The following is a 21,076-nucleotide window of genomic DNA, read 5'->3' as shown; positions in this document are numbered from 1 at the left end:
GCATAGCGCCTTCATTCGACACTTTTCTTTACAGTTAATATTTCATAAAATCCTACAGGCCCCAGGTATCTGCTCATGTGTTTTTTTGTTGAATTGGAACCCGTTCTTGTGCAATATCACCACGAAAGAGCCAGTCGCACTCACACCAAAACGCGTCGGAAACCACTCAGGCCCTCTCACAGAAGCACTTGATCTGAGCGCTTAGTGAGTGGGTCTGAGTACCTGAGGTAACCTTTTGCGGGGGATAAGTTGTCACGTGGTCTAAGCGAATTACGACGTAATTGCGGGCACCATCGATAAGCGAGTGCACCGGACAAGTGAGTGCACCAGAAATCCCTCAACCTACATCACTTCCATTTGATCAATTAATTCTCAACGACCAAACATGCCTCAATCAAATAAAGAAGCTAGATTGCTTCTTGCACTTCAAGCCCTTCAAAATAACCCAAAATTAAAGCTGCGACCTACTGCAAAACTTTATCAGGTTGACTATTATGCCTTGCGTCGTCGGCACAATGGCATTCAGTCTCAGCGCGATACTACTCCCAAATCACGCAAATTATCCGATCTAGAGGAACAGATCATATTTCAGTTCATTCTCGACCTAGATTCGCGAGGGTTTCCCCCGCGACTACGTGGTGTGGAAGAAATGGCCAACCGACTGCTCGCTGACCGCGACGCGCCACCCGTCGGCAAGCGCTTGGCTTCCAACTTTGTTAAGCGACACGATGAGCTCAAGACGCGGTTTTTTCGTAGATACGACTACCAGAGGGCCAAATGCGAAGATCCAGCCGAGATTCGAAAGTGGTTCAAGCTCGTGGAGAACACAATCGCGAAATATGGTATCGACCTTGCCGATAACTACAACTTTGATGAGGTTGGCCTTCTAATGGGCGTCATTGCAAGCGGAATGGTCGTCACGGGCTCCGAAAGACGTGAAAAACCGAAATTAGTGCAGCCTGGAAACAGGGAATGGATTACTGTCATCCAGGCGATCAATGCGGAAGGCCGAGCGATCCCGCCGTTCATCATAGGTGTGGGCCAATGTCACCTCGCCAACTGGTACCGAGACAGCAACCTCCCGGACGACTGGGCTATTGCAACGTCTCCCAATGGCTGGACCGATAATGAGCTAGGGCTTGAGTGGCTGAAGCACTTTGACCGGTGCACAAAGACGCGATCAGTTGGTCGCTATCGTCTTCTGATCCTCGATGGTCACGAAAGTCACCATTCTCTCGAGTTTGAGAAATATTGCCAGGCAAACAAGATTGTTACACTCTGTATGCCGCCTCATTCGTCTCACCTACTTCAGCCCCTTGAGGTCGGGTACTTTAGCCTACTCAAGAAGGCATATGGTCGGGAAATCGAACATCTGATCCGATGCTCGATAACCCACGTTTCCAAGACCGAGTTCTTTCCCGCCTTTTACGCCGCATTCCAGGCCACTATAATGGAGAAAGACATCAAGGCGGCTTTTAGAGGGGCCGGGCTTGTTCCACTTGACGCGGAAAGCGTGATTTCGAAGCTTGATGTGCAGCTACGGACCCCGACGCCGGTTGAGGAGGAGGCCGGCCCCCCTACCACATGGGTTTCAAAGACGCCAAAGACCGTCCTTGAGGCCGAATCTCAGTCTGAATACCTCGATAGACGAATCAGAAGGCATGAAAGTAGCTCTCCAGAGTCAATTCTGGAGGCATTAAAGTCTCTTTCTAAGGGAACAAAGGCAATGATGCATGAGAATGCCTTATTGAGGGCAGAGAACCGCGACCTTGGACAAGCAAATGACCTACTAAGTCGACGCCGGAGGGCAAAAAAGACCCGATTACAAAAAGGAGGAGTGATGACGGTAGGGGAAGCAAGGGGAGCAATTGATCAGATTAGTGTAGATGGGCGGGTAGAGGGCGAATCGTCGAGAGGTGGTGGTCAAGGAGGGTCAGCGAGACCGAGGGAAAGACGCTGTGGAGGATGCGGAAAGACAGGACATAATGCAAGAACATGTCAGATAGTTGTGGAAATATCTGAAGAAGAGTGCAGCGATTAATTTTAATTAATTAGGTGACTTCTTGTGTTTTTCTGGTGATTCCTATTTTAAAGGTTAAGATTTTTGGTGCACTCACTTGTCCGGTGCACTCGCTTATCATGTACGTTATATCAACATAAATCAAGTCAAGACCAGCCTCGAGACGAACCTCAAGACGAGCCACATGACAAGCCTCAAGACAAGCCACATGACAAGCCTTAAGATAAGCAGAACTTATCAGGCGTCGCGCACACGATTTCACGGGCCGCCTTTTGCGGGCGATAAGTCGTCACGTGGTCTAAGCGAATTACGACGTAATTGCGGGCACCATCGATAAGCATGTGCACCAAACAAGGATGTGCACCAAAAATCCCTCAATCATCACCAATGCCATTTAATCAATTAATTATCAACCAAAAATCATGCCTCAACTCTATTCTGAACGTCAAATCCTTCTTGCGCTTCAAGCGCTCCAAAATAACCCAAATTTAAGTCTCCGAGGCGCTGCTAGGCTATACCAAGTTAACTATTGGGCCTTACGTCGCCGGCACAATGGCATTCAATCTCGACGCGATTGGATTCCTAAATCACGCAAACTATCTAATCTAGAGGAACAGATCATTATTCAGTTCATTCTCGACCTAGATTCGCGAGGATTTCCCCCGCGACTGCGTAGTGTTGAAGAAATGGCCAATCGATTGCTCGCCGGCCGCGACGCGCTACCCGTCGGCAAGCGCTGGGCTTCCAACTTCGTTAAGCGACACCTAGACCTTAAGACGCGTTTTTTTTCGGAAGTACGACTACCAGAGAGCTAAGTGCGAAGATCCAGCTATTATTCGTAACTGGTTTACGGTTGTGGCGAACGCAATCGCGAAGTACGGCATCCGAGTAGAAGATATCTATAACTTTGATGAGACTGGCTTTATGATGGGTATAATTCAAAGCGGAATGGTCGTCACAGGCACAGATAGGCGTGGAAAGCCAAAATCAGTCCAGCCTGGAAACCGGGAATGGATTACAGTTATCCAAGCGATCAATACGGAAGGCTGGGCGATCCCGCCATTTATCATCGGTGCGGGCCAATATCACCTCGCTAACTGCAGCGCTCATCATAAATCAATCAAATCAACTTTGAAGTAGAAGTTGATTTGTTTAATTTGATTGGCTCGTCTCAATCAATTGTATGGGAGGCCTATATATTGAGTATGTGAAGGTATTACGCCGGATCCAAAGCCTCAATTACCGACCCAACTGCCCAGCTTTACCCCGCCATGTCGGACCCAGTTCCTCAGACAATGAACTCGCTCCAGCGTGTCTGCGCCCATTGCGAGCCTTTGCGATGTTAGTGTCAGCTTGGCTAGGCTGAACTGCCTCTCGCAGTCGGTTGCCATAGCCGGAATGGCAAAGACATCCAAGGCAAAGCTGCTTAGCACCGGGAATGAAGGCTTGTGGTCCCTCCACCATGTTGGAAGAACTGAGAGTTCCCCCTAAGCTTCAGGATCAAGATTAAAGTTTGAAGTCCTACGATTAAGGTTCAAAGTCCTAGATGGGATCATTCAAAGATATAAGGCCCCAAAGGGCCTCTCATTGAGATCATAAAAAGATAACCAAGAATAATGATAATCACTACAACAAGAACTACCTTTTGTCAAGTGCACTCAGCATCCCTGCGTGACACAACAACACACCATTGGATTGGCTCTTGCGTATCTTGCGGCTCAAGACGGAGGTATTTGTCCATCCCGCTAACACTGCTGCTCGTTGCAAATGCCTTTTTCGTTCTGCTGTTGATCCATTGCGTGTAGTGATTATCCTCTTTACCTCTGTTCGTTAATGATGAAGCAGACTTCGACTGTAAGTCGTCCGTCCGCTGGTTCGATTGATACCACCGCGCGAAGTAGTCCTTTATGCCCGCCTTCGCATCGCGAACCCAGGCCAATTGCTCCTCAGTGGCCCAAGTAGCCTCCAACCAGCTGATGCCGAATCTCGGATGAAGGATGACTGCTGCCGCAAACAAGGGAGATTCTCCGAGCTTGCTGTAGTACTCATCCAGCTTCTTCCAGCCGTTGTTGATCGATGCCCGAATATATGCTCGGTGGTCTGCTGGTAATGAGCTCTTCCGGGAAATCTTAGACGCCGGTGGCTTGTCAAACGCCGCATGCTCAGCCTGAGAATGCTCCGGCAAGGCAGCTACCGTGAAAGTCGGCGCTTGACTTCGCTGTTGGGATACATAGACCTCTTCCCCATCGAAGCGAGCAGGGCGACGGCGGGAACGGGCCGACCGGATGTTAGTCCCCCTCAGAGGCGCAGACGCTCTTCCAATTAGTTCGGGATCATTTAGATTCGTCGCCCTTATTGTTTCGGTCGTGAACTCATTGTAGAAGCCTTTCCAGTCTTCAAAATGCTCGAGCAGGTATTCCATTCCTACCAGAACTTCCCACAGGCGCCCATGGCTGTCGCCTTTACCCCAGCCTTGGGTTCGCATCGTCTGATGATATAGAGGCGTAAGTATCTCGTTGACCTCACCAAGCACGCGCCAATCCTCGTTGGATAAGATGTCATCAGCAGGGATACGTTTTTCTTCGTCTTTCTCGCCTTCGAGTGCAAAGATGTAGGCCCTGATGCCAGTCTGCTTCCGCAAAGCCCTCTCTATCATCATATAAGTAGAGTTCCACCGCGTCTCATTGTTCAAGATGACCTCAAGCTCGGCGGTTGATTCCTCGCAAAGATGGTATCCTTCGTCCTCCTGCTCGTGAGCGATGCGCTTGAAATATTCGCTGCGCTGAGGTGAGGATCTGATGAACTTGACGATATTGTGCAGCTTCCCAATTGGGCCCTTCGAACGCCAATGGCGAAGATCCTGCTCCTGAAGACCTCTCATGCCGTTGATATCTGACTCTAGCTCGAAAGATTCGGCGTCTTTACCGAAAAGAAACGCGCGGGCGACAAGGTTAAGAACGTGGCCGTAGCAACGCATGCGACGGGCCTTGATATCAGCAGGCCGAATCGAAGGGTCGATCTGCCGGTAGAGGTAAGAGAGACATGTATCGTTCGCGGTCACGTTGTCAGAGATGATAGTGCCAACCTGTCCTCTGATATCCCACAGTTGAACGATTTCTAACAGTGTCTCGGCAAGATTCTCACCACTGTGAATACCTAGCTGACGGCGTAGAGCGAGCAGCCTGGATTGTTGGTCCCCGAATTTGTCGATGAAGTGTGCAAAAACTGCTATTATCGCAAGACGATTCGGTGATGTCCAGAGATCAAAGCTGATGTGTATTTTCGTTAGGGCGCTGCCCAGCTCCGCTTTGATGGTATCCGCCTTAGACTCGAAGATCTTCTGAAGCTCTCTGGTGATAGAACTGCTACTCCAAGGAATTTGGAGTGCTAATTCATGGTCGAACTGATAGAAGAGCTCCTTCAGAAACTTGTGCTCGAATATTGTGAAGGGCACATCACTGTCAATGACGAACCCAACACTAAGTTCTTGTACAGCTTTGACCTTTGCCTTTGGTATCATGCTCTGGTCAAGCCGCGGCCGTTTGGGGGTTGCATGGGACTGGAGATTGATCGCGCTATCATCGCTGGAGCTTGATTGACTCGCTGGGGTGATCCGATGGGCTCTGTGCAAGTCAGTATATGGGATATGTTGGTATAGAGGATGGATCCATACTTGCGAAGATGATCTGCTGCAGAAGATGTCGCTTGTACTGAGAAGAATTCTGGCCGACCCTTCGTGTCGCATCGGCTGCAGCACCACACATGACCGATGGGCTGATCCTGGTGATTCAATTCAATGAAGAACATGCCGTGCGATCTGATCCAACTTTTTCTGCCTTTTGCACCTTTCCGAGCTAGCGAAGCTTCTTGAACGAAGCGGCGGGTCTTCCAGACGACCTTCGGTAGATCCTCAATAGTCGGGTTAGGGGGCAGCTCCCCGACCGAAGCCTCCTCGAGCTGCTTGGCCACGTCCAGGTTTAATCTTTTTGGGCAGTTCAGATGCAGCATGGCATATATCAACTTTATCAAATAATGTCAACTTACAAATCATTGGAATTGATTTGATTGAGGCAAGGAATTGACTAAGTTGGTTGATTTGATTGGGGTGATTGATTGATTGAGTTGATTTAAAATACTTCGAACACCCGTTAAGTTGCCAAGGCAAGGGACTTAACGGCTGAATATCCAGCCCGAAGGGTAAATACCATATACCTGCTATTAAACTCTTCTGGAGGAACCCCCTAGATCCCCCTTTCGACTGCGGCGGTAACCAGCTGTTAAAACCACTTCAAACCTGTAGTAAGGGAGTTGACTGATAGACATAGGGGTCCCTCTACCACTTCCTGTCAGGCCCAATCAACTATATACCGTATATCGAGTTCCCCTTTCCTTGTAGCTTATAGGAAAACGTCATTTAGTCAATGTACCGTGGTGGATACGGCGGATCGATCAGCTGCTGAGCCTGACGGCGTTGTTGGTCAGCAAGGCGCATCTTCATCCCTGCGTTGTAGTTAGCCATAATCGCAGTACGTAGGAAACGCAGGCGTATAAACCTTCCGTGGGCGTGTGGTTATAGAGGCTCTGACGATCGAAAGGCGCCTCAAGGAGTAGGCCTGTCAGCGAGGTAACTCGTGAGACTGCAACATAACTAATACCGGCCTGGAAGTCGCGTGTAGCGAGGTCAGTAACTATCTGATCCTTCGTTAGGCTCTGGCATTTGTGAACAGTGATAGCAAATGCCACGATCAGGGGAAACTGCGTGCGAGCGCAGGTCTCGTTGCCCACTAGGAAATCACGCGTGACTGGAAGGATGGGTACGATTTTCCTGCCCTCGTTAGTTGTTAGATACGGCGGTCCATCGTAGCTATCGAAATCCACCATAATAACGGCCGGAGGGTCTTCCCATGGTTTGGCGCCTTCATTCCAGGCGATATCGTATACAGTACCCTGGGCACCGTTAACTAGGCCAGCTGGCTGCCATAGATTAGTCGTGAGCATTACCCTGGCGCCCTTAGCAACAGGAAACTTGTTGGATAGATTGCCACCATGGTCGCTTGGCGCCTGCCCCGCGCCTTTGCCCTGGTTCTTTGCCTCCACCTGTATTGCCGGGGCGTTGAGGTGCATCATATGCTCGTAATTGTATTCGTTGACGCGGGCCTTCGTAGAATACACCCGCATAGCGGCCCTGAATCTGTCAACCTCGCTCTGCGTTAGCTTGGCCTGTACCCGATTGCTAAGGAGGTCCCAGGAGGGTATAGATAACTTAACTTCACGCAGTTCTTGCAAGGCCTGACGGAACCGGGCCTGATCATCGCCAGTCTGGCGCTGTACCGTGGTCAGGAAGACGGTGCGGTCAAATAACCGGTAGGCCGCCTGTCCTCTCCTTTCCAACGAAGACAGGCTCGTGCTAGTCGAATACAGGGGCTTTTGCCGGACTGGTGGTAACTGGAAGAAATCGCCCACAAGCAAGACGCTCACACCACCAAAGAACTCGAGGCTACGCTGTGGAAAGGCCTGCCGCAGTCGGGAATCGATCCGCGCCAGCTGCTCAAGCCCTAGCATGCTCTTTTCATCGATAACGAGGTACTTGACGTGCCGTAGACGGGACTGAAGGGCGGCTGCGTCGGCTGGGGGAAGGTCGGTAAAAGCACCACCTACTGGGAGACGTAGCAACGAATGTATGGTGCTGCCCTGTATCTGGTTACTCGCAACGCCTGTTGGCGCTACGCGGCAAATAGGGCTAGGATTCGGTAGGGCAGCCGCCTGAAGATGGGAGGAAAGCACCTTGATAAGGAAGGACTTGCCTGTACCACCACCACCGTCAACGTGGAGAAGGATTTGAGCAGGATTTTGCGCCTGGAAGTGGCCCACCGTTGTTGTGGGTTAAGCTGGTCACGCCAGTGAGGGCCAAGAACCTCCACATCGTTGGCTATAGGGTGGCTAGCGATAAGGTCTTTCCAGTAGCTGTCTCGAAATTCCGGATAAGTGCCCACATGCCGTGTCCAGTCGTAATTGACGTCGATATCGCGGTGGCCAAGTAGGTCAAGACCTTCCTGGGTAAGGGGGTTGTCAGGTAAAAGGGCGGCGAGACGGATCCAGTCTTCGTCATCAAATTCCTCCTCCACCGGCAGAGTCTCGTACTGATCCTCTTGAGGTTGTAATCGAGCCTCTTTTGGCCGGCCGTAATGGTCATCACCATGACTGTGGTGCTGCCAACAATAGGAGAAGGCCTTGGCGTGAGAACTAAAACCCTGGCCGTCAAATGTGAGGAGCTCATCAAGCCGGCGATGTGGGTGGTTCAATGTTAGCTTTACACGGCAGTAATCTGGCCACTGTTGACCTTCTGGATCAGCCTGATAGCGAGGAAAGTAGACCAATACACGAGGCCTGCCGTTAACGTTGCCTGGCTGCCATTGCTTCCACATGGAAGGGTTTCTAGAGAGGAAATTCCAGTATTTGAGAAAGGAAACGTAGGTCAGGTCCTCTAGGGCTTCTGGGCGTCGACAGTACTTTTCGTAGACGTTGGGGGCCTCGTCAACCTCATCGCCGTCGATCCGTAGGGAGCGGGAATGCCTGTCAGGATTACGGCAATCAACGTATAGGCAGGTTCGTGAGCCCTCTTGCAACGGCAGGCCGAGGAGCAAGTGGCTAACCTCCTGCTTAGAGTAGTCTCGCTCAGCAACTAGCTGATTTAGGAGCTTTGACGTGAAGGAAATCAGGGGGTTGTGGTCCTTGACCCGGGGCATCAGGGCCTTCCCAATCTGAGCAAAAGACTCGCTCTTCTTTTCCGACTTGGAGCAGTATTTGGCTGCGTAATCGATCACCTGCTGTAGGCTCGTGCAGGGCGAGACATCTGTATTGGCTAGCCACGCAACGGTAAGCAAGCGGTTGTAGTGGTTAATCTGGCTATCGTTCCGCTCGCCCCTGAAGCTCCAGTGCTTAGAATGAGGAACCTTTTCAAGGGAGGCTAGTAGGCGCTGCCCGTGAGGAAATCCAAAGCGGCACTCTACCTGCTTGGTATGCTTGTTGAGCTGCATACAGTAGTTGTTGCAGCGGTGGCGTTGCACGCGGTTGACTACCATTGATAGGAACTGAACTGTAAGGGCATGCCCCAATAGATTACTGGTCAGGGGATTCCCTTCCCCAGGCGCCTGTACCCACTGAGGCTCTGGGTTAACAGCAGATACGTGATATCCCCAGATTCGGGCGAATTGCTCTCGGGACTGACCATCATCAGGATCTAAGTCAGGGTGGCCATTTAACCAATATAGGCCGTGGTGGTGACTGGAACCCCTGCCCTGCCACTCGTAGCGACCCCAAAAGTCCGTTAGGTTAAACTTCTGCTTCAGGACAATAGTCCTAAACAGCGTATAACGCTTATGGAAGTGGTAAGCGGCAATGTGGGCGTTGTCTCGCAGTAACTGCCGGGACAGGACCATCCGCGCCGCCTCAGGAGCTGCTTTCCACTCTTGGAATCGAGGCATATGACGATATAGGGACTCCCAGTGGTAATCAGCCGCACTTGCTGTAACGAAAAGGCCAGGCCTGCCTAGATTGTAGGCATATGCCTCCAATTCCTTCCTTTGCTTATACCAATATGGACGGGTGCCCCTGATTACGGCGGCTTGGCGCGTGATCGACTGGATCAGGGCCTGAGCCTCTGGCTCGTCAGGCTTAGCCATCGCTTCCTCTATGTCAGCGCGCGTAAGGGGTTGACGGCGGCCTTCGTGTTGCTTGACTAAGTAGTTGCTTCGCTTTCTGACCTGCGCACGTAACAGCGTGTTGAGGGCGACGAAAGGCCACGTCTTATGGCGGGCAAAACGTCCGTCTTGCCATCTCATCGCATGGGCAAGGTAGTCCTGGTACGTGATGCTCCGTAGGCGAGGCTCCACGAAGTCCGCCTTGCCGTCAGGGTAGAGAGTAGGGAACGCGAGCGTTAACAGCGGCTGGGAACGGTTGAATTCGTTGATAGGAGTCCGGCGAATGGAAGGTAGTGGCATCTGGTGTTGATCCTGCGCGCTAGGCGGCATTTGCTCAACATCAGCCATAAGCTCAGGGTCAGGGCTACCATGAAGGAGTCGGGACTGCAGGGCGTTTAATTCGGTATCGGTAACCTGCAAATTCGGGATCGCCGATGCGTCTGCATCGCTAGGATCCTCTTCTACAGCCTCCTCAACGGGGCCTTGGGGGACCTCGCCGTCAGGTACGTCAGCCACTTGGCTAGCAACGGAAGCAACTATGCTGCCGTCAAGAGGAAGCCGTTGCAAGCGATCCTGCCTCACAACGATATCGCGATAGCCCGGGTGGTGGCGCTGTAGGTAATGGAGCCAGGTCAACAGGCATGAGCGGCGTACCCGGAAATCGCGAGCAAACTGCTGCTGGAAGTGAGGGTCGCCCTCCATATTAGGAGGCCGCAGGAGTACGATATCTAGCTCTTCAGGTAGGACTGGGAGCTCTTCAAATAGCCTACCAACATTGCGAAGGAAGTGGACAACGTGACCGCGGTATTTGTATTGAGCGCCACGTACCTGTAGGACCTTCACGTGTACGTGAACCCTAGCAATCAGCATCTCCTCAACCATCGTTAGGCTAGGTAGATTACCGGGACTTCCCCGAAGTCAAGGCTATTCGCAGCGCTAAAGAAGTAGGGCTCGTCAGGGGTTCTCTCCCTGTCTCGACTAATGCAGCGGCTGCAGATTTTCAAGCTATTTCTCTTCATATCGAACCAATGCTCCCGGCAGCGAATGCAGCTATGCATCTTGTCGTCATTCAGGGCAGTATAGAACTCCCGCACAAGGGCCTGATCCTCCTCACTAAGGGCAGGCAAGTTAAGGTCCCCTGTAAAAGGTGGATCAACTATCTGATCAAACTGTCGCTCTTCAGCATGTGCGCTTTGACGTGTATAGCGGCCGCGACGATGCCCCTGTGGCAATAATGAAGGAGTGGTAGGGAACGATTCCTGTGGTATAGGCGTGCCTAGCACAACAGGAGCCGTTGGAAGAGTGCATTGAGGAATCGGCGTGCCCAGAACTACTGTTGGCAGGCAAAGGTTAGGAGGGATAGGGGAAGGTCCCTCTACCGCGCTTGGGGTTGATGGCCCCAGCAGAGGTCTGGACAGTCCCTGGAGTGCGGGCGCCATGCCACGGAATAAGGCAGGTGTGGCAGGAGGTTGTAAGCCGTGCACAGACGCAGGCGTTGGCGCAGCCCGCCTTGGAGGCGTCAGGTTAGCTAGAGAATCGGTCCTTTTCGTGGCTCGGCGTGGCGATAGCCTCAAGACGATATTCCGCATGGCGGCAACGGCGGCTCGGGATCTGGCTTCCCGTTCCCTTCGACGTGTCCTACAGCTAGCACACTCTCCTGTAAGCTTCGCAGGGTCCTTGACGCTTCGAAATTCAACTTCGGGCAGGTCTTGCTTGCAGGTACGGCAGTTCCGAACCGCCTGGGGTATATCGTCCTCCATCTGACCGTATATATATCCACCTCATACCCACCTAGACTGCTAGATATCACTCGGGCAGGGAGGCTTTGCGACGGCTTACGTCCAATACCATGATAGATCTCGATAGAGAGGTTGTCTTTGGGGTAGTTAGTTCAGGTCTGAATGATCAGGGAGAAAACTGTACTGCTTCCCGGAGGCAGGGTAACCGAGGAATCTTGAGAGGTAGGCCGGCTGCGGAGGTAGTACGTGAACCTAGATACCGTTAACAACCTGATGGGTTTGACTTGATAGATTCGACGGAAAGGGAAGCAGCCGCCACGTAGGTTAGTGTAAGGAGCAAGGGGCACGGGGCTTATTCAGTCAGAATCGTGCTTAGAAACCCAACATATTGATTGCATTGAAGAAAAGAAGAACCTGAAAGCTCTTGGAGAGCTTGCCAAGCTAGTTACCTAGTCAACGCTCAGGGGCTTGTGGGCCTTCATTTTGGTGGCCGACCAATTCGTGCACGAGTTGAGCACAGTCCAGGCTAATTGGCCAATCAGAAGGGGTTTTATGCTCTTCTTTCTGACTGAGTAAAACGCCCTTCGGGCTGAATCAACAGTCCGACAACTCTCTAGTGCCGGCATTGGGGCAAAGGAGATTAGATCCTACTTACTGATGACCTCAAAAACACTTGCTACACAAAGGGATATCTACAATTACATTGCAGAGGGCAAACGAGCGCTTGCCAAAGGTCAAAGCAACATACATGCCCTTACTGATCAGCTCGAGAGCGAGGGCTTCTGGAATCAAATTCGCCTTGACGAGAGTGGCAGAGTTACGGCGGTGTTATTTGCACATCCGAAGTCGCTGGGATACCTCAAATCATATCCCGAAGTGCTTGTATTGGACTGTACATACAAGATCAACAAGTACTGCATGCCTCTGCTCGATATAGTTGGTGTTGATGCTTGTCAACGGTCCTTCTGTATTGCATTTGCGTTCCTCGGCGGCGAGGAAGAGGATGACTACACCTGGGCTCTTGAACGGTTACGGTATATGTATGAGCTCCATGGAGCAGCCCTCCCATCTGTGATACTCACAGATCGCTGCCTTGCTTGTATGAATGCTGTTTCCTCTTGCTTCCCTCAGTCAACCTCGATGTTATGCTTGTGGCATATCAACATGGCAGTTCTGGCCCATTGTAGGCCCGCATTTGTTGGGGATAAAGGCAACCCTCGAGGGGAGGAAGCGTGGGCTGAGTTCTACAGCTCTTGGCATGAGATTGTAGCCTCGACGACTGAGGCAATCTACAACGAGAGGCTTGAGAAGTGGAAGAAGCGTTATCTTCCCCTATATGTTGAAGAGATGAGCTATATTATGGAGACCTGGCTAGACCCTCACAAGGAGAGGTTCATCAAGGCCTGGGTTCACCGATACCTTCACTTGGGGCAATTTGTTACGTCACGGGCCGAGGGCATCCATCAACTTATCAAGAGCCACATGAAGCACAACAAGATTGATCTCTTTGATACCTGGAGGATCATTAAGCTTGTTCTATCGAATCAGCTTTCTGAACTTAAGGCCAACCAGGCCAGGCAGGAGATTACTATACCTCTTGATATCTCTGGGGTATTATTTGGTAATATCCGCGGCTGGGTATCACATGAGGCCCTGCGGAAGGTTGATGCTCAACGGGCACGGTTACTAAAGGAGCTTCCCGTGTGTACAGGGGTCTTCACGATGACTCTTGGACTACCTTGTGCTCATAGCCTTCGGCCTTTATTGGTAGAAGGTCAGCCCCTTCAGCTACATCACTTCCATTCACATTGGCGCCTCCAGCGCTCAGGAACCCCCGAGCTTATTATTGAGCCTCGCAGGTTATTTGATCGCCTAGCAGCCAGTTCGACATTGCCACCGTCAAGCACGCAGCGTGAGCCTTCTGCGTTTGAGGCCATTGAGAGAGCATCACAGCCTAGGGCGCCGCCACAGTGTTCAAAATGTCATCAGACTGGCCATAGGATGAACGCCAAAGTGTGCCCGTTGCGCTACGACCATCTACTCGAACCTCCTCCTCAGGAATCAGCCCTCCCCTCAAGTTACGACGACAACGCACACGACAACGCATACATCTAGTCGCTCTGTAACCCGCTCAGTATCGCCTGGGTCCCCGTCAGGAGCCTCTATTATCTCTGAGACTATTACGACCATACATACAACGACACATACAACAACCCGGGTCTTATCCCCCGGCAGCTATGCCGGTAGCTACTGCGGAGGCACCTGTGTTGCGAGCTGGTGACCCCCGTGCTATCTATCAACGATATAAAGAATCACGAGCGGCCTGGTATGCTACGTTGCCCCGGGGAGCCCCGAAGACCAATCAACTATATCGGAAAGCTATGGGGCTGCCAATGCGCTACAGCAAAGCGGAATATGACTGGTGCCTTGACTATAAGCAGATGGGGAGACATTGCAAGGAGGGAAGAAGTATTAGAGAGTGGAGTAAGGAGGAGCAGATGAGCTATCTAGACTGGGATAAAGCTGAGAATGAGCGAGTTGAGCGTAACGTAGGGATAGAGATGGCACAGCAGCCTTTCTCGAGGCGGCGAGGTATGCAGGGAATATGGAATGCCGCCGAGGAAGATCTTGAAGTACAGGAGAGATGGTATCAAAGTGGGAACCCCCCCATTAACATTTGAAGGGATAATATGGCACGCAATTCATATATATCACTATGAAGACAAAGAAAATGTCAATCTCCGAGTATAATTATGGTGACCTAATGGCTTGATTGAATAGAGCTATGGCCGAGTGTATATGCAGCATAAAGTGGGCTTGGTCATCACTCATATTTATAAGAAGTCACAATATAGCAATAACGCCATAAGATAGCCTTTCAACTATCTACTGTGTGCCCTGCCAAACCCACATCACATAGCCATTCCGGTCAACACTCTGGATATAGATCCCTGTCCGCTCTACCTCCCGGAGAGTGGGCAAATACGTCGTCATCCCTGTGGCAGGCGTTGGCCACGCGAGGCCTGTATATGTGTGCCAATTTGGACCGCGGTACTCTCTATCGAGAGCCTCAAGCACGCTGCGAGTCCACCTTGGGTTCACATCAGGGAGAGGGCGGTTATACCGTTGGTTAAGGGCCTCGTCGAACCACGCGGCATGCCATTGTCCCGCAGCCTCCCATCCCCACGCCATCAAATCGACGACAATCGGCTGACCCTGAGGAGGATATCGGGTAGAAAGGGCTCTTCCATAAGCCCCGGGGTTCGTATCGAGATAGACCCTGGCCGATCTCTCATCTGTGGGCAAGGTATTCTCCGCATACCAATGCTGGACCGCGAAGGGAAGCACTGCATTATGGTTATAACGCCCCGGTGCCTCCACGTGCTGGTTATTCACGATGGGGGCTAGCACCCACTGGTCGCTGGGTGCACTCGTCGCTGGGGTTACAGTACTGTCGACGAAGATCGGGATATCAGGAGGGTTCTGACGTTGGCTTTGACGACGATTGTACATCTTGAAGATGGTATTGTATATGAGAATAGAGAGCATCTTTCTGTAGAGAAGTCCCGGCCTTATATATCTCACACATTGAGTCGATTCACTTACATCGTCATCGTCACCTTGGTCTGCTTCACGGCCTCGGGCAGCCTTATCCGCTGCGCATAACCAACGCCAATGGATAATATATAATTCATTGAATAGCTGCACTCCTACTGAATCACTCACTATGTTCAATTTCACGCATCACGGCTGCTTCATTAGATGAAGAAGAGGATCTCTCACTCATACACCTTGGCGGGCTTACATAACGGATCTTATTTGTACGGCAGCCAATACAGACACCGCCGGCGGTGCAAATAATATCACGTGACTCATGCACCGCCGGCGGTGCAAGTAAGATCTGTTATGTAAGAGGCATATGTGGCCTTATTGAAGAGGGATAACACACTTCAAATAAGCCCACCAATTCACCGATCAACAGCTTCTACAGCGTCAATTGCATGATCAACAACTTCTACGGCATCAATTTAACTTGCCGCGCCTTTCTTCTGCTACAATGAACTCAATTGGACCTCACCGTCGCTTCCCTGCTGACGCCCTCCCCCTGAAGGCCAATTCAGCTCACGGGAGGAGCTGCGTACGGCGATCAACGCTTGGGCGGCGCCGCGAGGCTATGCCTTTATAACGGGGAGATCTAGGAAGACTCCCAGTGGAAGGACTGTGGTTATCTTCAGCTGTGACCGTGGAGGGCGCCCACCGCCCCCCCCAAAGACCCAAAGCAGCAGAAGCGAGATACCATAACACGCCGTACAGGATGCCTCTTCTCTATTATAGCGAAGGAAAGCCTGTGCGGCGGTATATGGAGTCTGAGGCATCGCCCCGAGGCTGTCTATGGTCAACATAATCACGAACCAAGCCTCAGCCCGGTGGCACATCCCTCGCTTCGCCAGCTTTCACGCGAGGATGAATCAACGGTCCAACGACTCACCAACGCTGGCGTTGCACCAAAGGAGGTTAGATCCTACCTACGCATCCACTCAGATACACTTGCTACACAGCAAGATATCTATAATTGCATTGCACGGGGTAGACGGGACCTTGCTCAAGGCCAAAGCCACATACACGCCCTCGCTGATCAGCTCGAGAGCGATGGCTTCTGGAGTCGAATTCGCCTTGACGAGACTGGCAGAGTTGTGGCAATATTCTTTGCACATCCGAAGTCACTGGGATACCTTAAATCATACCCCGAAGTGCTTATATTGGATTGTACGTATAAGACCAATAAGTATAACCTGCCTCTTCTCGAGATAGTTGGTGTTGATGCCTGTCAACGAACCTTCTGTGTTGCATTTGCCTTCCTCAGCGGCGAGGAAGAGCATGACTACATCTGGGCTCTTGAACACTTGCGGTATATATACGAGCTTTATGGCATAGCCCTTCCATCTGTGGTGCTCACAGATCGCTGCCTTGCTTGTATGAATGCGATTTCTTATCATTCTTGTTTCCCCGAGTCAACCTCGCTACTGTGCTTATGGCATATCAACAAGGCAATCTTAACCCATTGCAAGACTGCTTTCCTTCAAGTTAGGGGCGACCCTCAAGGGCTTGAAGCGTGGAACAAATTCTATAGCTGCTGGCACGAGGTTGTTGCCTCACCGACTGAGGTTATCTACAACGAGAGGCTTGAGAAGTTCAAGAAGCGATATATCCCTGACCACATCGACGAAGTGGGCTACCTCATGGAGACCTGGCTGGATCCCCATAAGCACAAGTTTGTCAAGGCGTGGGTTAACCAATACCTTCACTTTGAGCAATATGTCACATCACGTTGCGAGAGCATTCATAAGCTTGTGAAATCCCACTTAAAAAACTCACAAGCCGACCTCTTCGAGGCCTGGAAGGCCATCAAGCTTGTTCTGTCAAACCAGATTGCTGGGCTTGAGGCCAACCAAGCTCAGCAGCATGCCAGCACACCCCTTCAGTTATCTGGGGCATTGTATAGTCATATCCGTGGTTGGACCTCACATCAAGCCTTACGGAAGGTTCATGCTCAACGGGAACGACTATTAAAGGAGTATCCTGCCTGTACGGGGGTCTTCACCCGGACTCTTGGTCTGCCGTGTGCTCATATCCTTCAGCCTTTGCTGGAGCAAAAGCAGCCACTTCAACTACACCATTTCCATTCACATTGGCATCTCCAGCGCTCGGGAACCCCCCAGCTGCTTATCGAGCCTCGTAAGCAGTTCGATCGCCTAGTGGCCAGTTCAACGCTGCCGCCGACAAGCACACAGCGGGAGCCCTCTGCTTTCGAGTGTGTTGAGAAGGCAACACAGCCAAAGGCGCCGCCAAAGTGTTCAAAATGTGGCGAGGTTGGCCATACTTTGAGGTCTAAAGCATGCCCCTTACGCTATGAGCATCTATTGCCGGCCTCCACCGAGACCGCTACGACAATGCATACAACAACACACACATCCACTCGCTCTGTGACCCGGTCATTATCCCCGGGATCCCCATCAGGGGCCTCTATTGTCTCTGAGACTATTACAATAACACATACAACAACACACACAACAACCCGGGTGCTGTCTCCCTCGGCAGCTAAGCCAGCAACCGCCAAAGAGGCGCCCGTATTGCGAGCTGATGACCCCTGTGCCATCTATCAGCGATACAAAGAATCACGAGAGGCCTGGTATGCTGCGTTGCCTCGGGGAGCCCCTAAGACCAATCAGCTATATCGGAGGGCTATGGGGCTGCCAACCCGCTATAGTAAAGCGGACTATGACTGGTGCCTTGACTATAAGCAAATGGGGAGACATTGCAAGGCAGGAAGAAGCATTAGAGAGTGGACCAAGGAGGAGATGATGAGTTATCTTGATTGGGATAAGGCTGAGAATGAGCGTGTTGAACAGAACGTAGGGATAGAGATGGCAGAGCAGCCTTTCTCGGGGCGGCGAGGTATGCGGGAAATATGGGATGCTGCCGAGAGAGATCTTGAAGTACAGGAGGGATGGTACGGAAATGGGAACCCCCCAATTAGTATTTGTAGTAATAGTACGGTATGCAATTAATATATATCATTACAAAGACAAAGAAAATGCCAATCTCCGAGTATAATTATGGTGACCCAATTGCTTGATTGAATAGAGCTATGGCCGAGTTCATATGTAGTGCAGAGTGGGCTTGGTAATCGCTCATAGGTATGATAAGTCGCGATATAGCAACAACACGATAATATTACCTATTGAACTATTTACTGTGTGCCCTGCCAAATCCACGTAACATACCCATTCGGATCAACGTTCCAGATATAAATCCCTGACCTCTCTGTTGCCCGGATCGTTGGTAGGTAAGTGGTCATCCCTATAGCGGCTGTTGGCCATATTGTGCCCGGGATCGTGACATTCATACGACGGTATGAATTATCGAGAGTCTGAAGCTGGCTGCGAGTCCACATTGGAGATGTATCTGGAAAAGGGCACTGTTGCTGTTGACGCAGAACGCTATTGAGATACCCAATATGCCACTCTCCCCTAACCTCATATCCAAATGACGATACCTCTATAGTAATTGGTTGCCCTTGGGGAGGAAATTGGATGGCTTGAGCTCTTGCAAAGGCCTGGGGGTCCGCTGTATATAATACAATGGGAGTTGTTGGATCTGTTGGCAAGGTCCTAACAGACCGCCAAACCTCAACTGGGAATGGCGTTATTGATGCATGATGAAGGCGCCCCGGGGCCTGTGCCTGTTGGTTATTGGCAATGGGCCGTAGAATAAACTGGTTGTTATTATTTACTGTTAAAGGCCCTGTTGGTGTTGCTGTATTATCCATAAAGATGGGGATGTCTTGAGGGTTCTGACGCTGACTTTGGTTGCAGTTATACATCTTGATGATGATGTTGTATATGAGAATAGAGTGTATCTTCTAATAGAGAAGGCCCTGCTTTATATATTTCACGCGTTGAAGTGATTCACTTACATCGTGATCGCCGTGGTGTTCTTCACGGCCTTGGGCAGCCTGATGCGTCGCCAATAGATGATATATTATTCATTGAACAGCTATATGCCTAGTGAATCATTCACTCTCTTCAATTGCACGCATCAATGCTGTTTCTTTAGCTGAAGGAGAGGATATCTCTCTCTCACACATATGCCTCTTACATAACAGATCTTACTTGCACCGCCGGCGGTGCATGAGTCACGTGATATTATTTGCACCGCCGGCGGTGTCTGTATTGGCTGCCTATTTGTACGACCGGCCGTATGATATATCACGTGATCTTATTTGTACGGCCGGTCGTACATGTATGAGGACCCGGGCCGTGAGTGTACGGACCCGTGCATCTATTGGGACCCTTTGAGATCGGTTCTTTCGAAGACGAGAGGGTTGCTCCTTCCACAGGTAAAACGGGGCTTGAGCGGGACCTTTCTTGTCGGACAACCGCTGAGTCAGCGGTAGTTGGAAACATGACAGTTCGCCGCCTCCGTGTTACCATCCTCAGCTGAGCCCTTCATTATCTTGAAACTCGTTTTGGAAATTCAAAGTCTTCGCGATCGGAGTTTGAGGAAAATTTTCGCCGACTTACCGATTCTGCCTGCGAACTGACACATATGTAGCTATCTTATCCGTCGCCTCCGAAAACACCAACTGTTGCGGCGATAGGCCTGTCCGTCTCCCCCCGGACCCTTCTTGGCTGTTGTGGCATAACCGAGACTGGATACCACGCAACGAGACCGCTGGAGCTTTTCTCTCTCTTCATGTCTGCATGTCATCTCTGATTCATCTCGTTCTCCGTCATTGTACAAAAAAGGGCTTGCGATGCCTGTAATAAGAGAAAAGTACCCATGCCGATCTCGGGCTTCCCACATGTTCTTGTGCCCATTGAAGGGATCAAGTGGGTCGCATGAAGAGATACTCCGACCGAGTTGCTCCGGTTCTAGATCCTCGCCCCCGGTATATGTGTATGGACGCTCAACTCGGACCTCAGTATCGCTAGCTGTTTCCACAATCGGTTCCTGAGACTTGACATGGTGGCGGTTGAATACATTTGAGTGTGGGATCTTAAATGATACCTTCCGCCGTCACTGCGAGTGTCTCTATCAATGTTTTATGTGAATCCCTCAACCTTTCCTACTTGCTAAAATGTCGTCCTTCTCCCATCTGACCCGCTTCGAATGTGAAGAGGACGATAAGGCCTACTTTGCCGACCTCGGACTCGATTCTGATCGGTTGCCATCTCCAGGAACAAAGCTGGGTGCATTCAAGTCGTTCGATGGCCTCATCAACAAGCGCGAGAAAATCATGACTTTACGGCGGGTATGTCTCCCAACAGTCCTTGCCTCCCGATTCTCGAACCTCAAAGCCCAATGGTGAGACGTTCTAACCTGCACCAACAGCTACTAACCCCTCTTCCGCGAGAAGGTATTCCAATATATTGTGTGGGCCTCAATTATCGCAGCCATGCTGCGGAAGCAGAAGTAGGGATTCCCTTGATTTGATGTCCTCGCAGTATCTGACACACTTGGAAAACGAACAGCTCCCAATTCCGTCGTATCCTCCACTATGGACGAAGCGAGTTGAGTCTATCGCACACCCTTTTGGAGGAATTCCGGTCAATGACTTGTGCGCTAATAGTCTCCTCGATTACGAAGTGAGTGATTGGAGTTAAAGCTCCCATCACGTTAACACAATAATTGACCACCCTTTTCAAGTTATAGGGGGAATTGGTGTTCGTCACCTCGAAAGAATGCCGAGATGGGTCGCCAAAAGATGCTAAGAACTATATCCTGGGTTACACCATTGGGAATGATCTATCTTGTCGCTTATTCCAGCTTCCCAAAAACCCTGCGGGTCAAATTTTTTTTTTTTTTTTTTTGGCTAAGGCCTTTGACAAGTTTGCGCCTATTGGCCCAACATTGATCAGCCTGGAGGTTTTTGCCGACAATACATCTGCTTACGTCCTCACACGGGTCAACGGCGAGATCCGACAAAAAGCGGATCTGCAAAAAGACATGATATTTTCCCCAGAGATCGTTCTTAGCCATATAAGCCAAGGTGGGATCATCCTCAAGATATCCTTGACCGTTAGGGAAAGATGCTTAATTCTATAGCAGGAACA

General features: G+C 50.8%; 4 protein-coding genes across 4 annotated transcripts; 2 read left to right on the top strand and 2 right to left on the bottom strand.

Annotated features, from left to right (window-relative positions):
* Positions 1–385: 385 nt before the first annotated feature.
* Positions 386–2,835, top strand: MRS44_018036 (uncharacterized protein; the record flags this gene model as incomplete). The annotated part of the gene is made up of 2 exons (XM_065616239.1): positions 386–1,667; positions 2,630–2,835. 2 exons carry the CDS (start codon positions 386–388, stop codon positions 2,833–2,835), a joined length of 1,488 nt encoding a protein of 495 aa, XP_065472311.1.
* A 424-nt stretch (positions 2,836–3,259) lies between these two features.
* Positions 3,260–11,309, bottom strand: MRS44_018035 (uncharacterized protein; the record flags this gene model as incomplete). Its single annotated transcript, XM_065616238.1, has 8 exons — positions 3,260–3,512; positions 3,709–5,643; positions 5,694–6,002; positions 6,448–6,520; positions 6,574–7,876; positions 7,936–10,332; positions 10,375–10,548; positions 10,623–11,309. The coding sequence occupies 8 exons, from the start codon at positions 11,307–11,309 to the stop codon at positions 3,260–3,262; spliced, it is 7,131 nt and encodes a 2,376-aa protein (XP_065472310.1).
* Positions 11,310–12,116: 807 nt separating this feature from the next.
* On the top strand, positions 12,117–13,574 carry MRS44_018034 (uncharacterized protein; the record flags this gene model as incomplete). Its single annotated transcript, XM_065616237.1, has 1 exon — positions 12,117–13,574. The coding sequence occupies one exon, from the start codon at positions 12,117–12,119 to the stop codon at positions 13,572–13,574; it is 1,458 nt and encodes a 485-aa protein (XP_065472309.1).
* Positions 13,575–14,345: 771 nt separating this feature from the next.
* On the bottom strand, positions 14,346–14,972 carry MRS44_018033 (uncharacterized protein; the record flags this gene model as incomplete). Its single annotated transcript, XM_065616236.1, has 1 exon — positions 14,346–14,972. One exon carries the CDS (start codon positions 14,970–14,972, stop codon positions 14,346–14,348), a length of 627 nt encoding a protein of 208 aa, XP_065472308.1.
* Positions 14,973–21,076: the final 6,104 nt, after the last annotated feature.

The sequence above is a fragment of the Fusarium solani genome (genome assembly GCF_023522795.1).
Source record: "Fusarium solani strain SB1 chromosome Unknown bctg00000015, whole genome shotgun sequence".
Classification (NCBI taxonomy): Eukaryota; Fungi; Ascomycota; class Sordariomycetes; order Hypocreales; family Nectriaceae; genus Fusarium; species Fusarium solani.
Note: the sequence above shows the minus strand (reverse complement) of the source record. Positions and strands in the feature narration are given on the sequence as shown.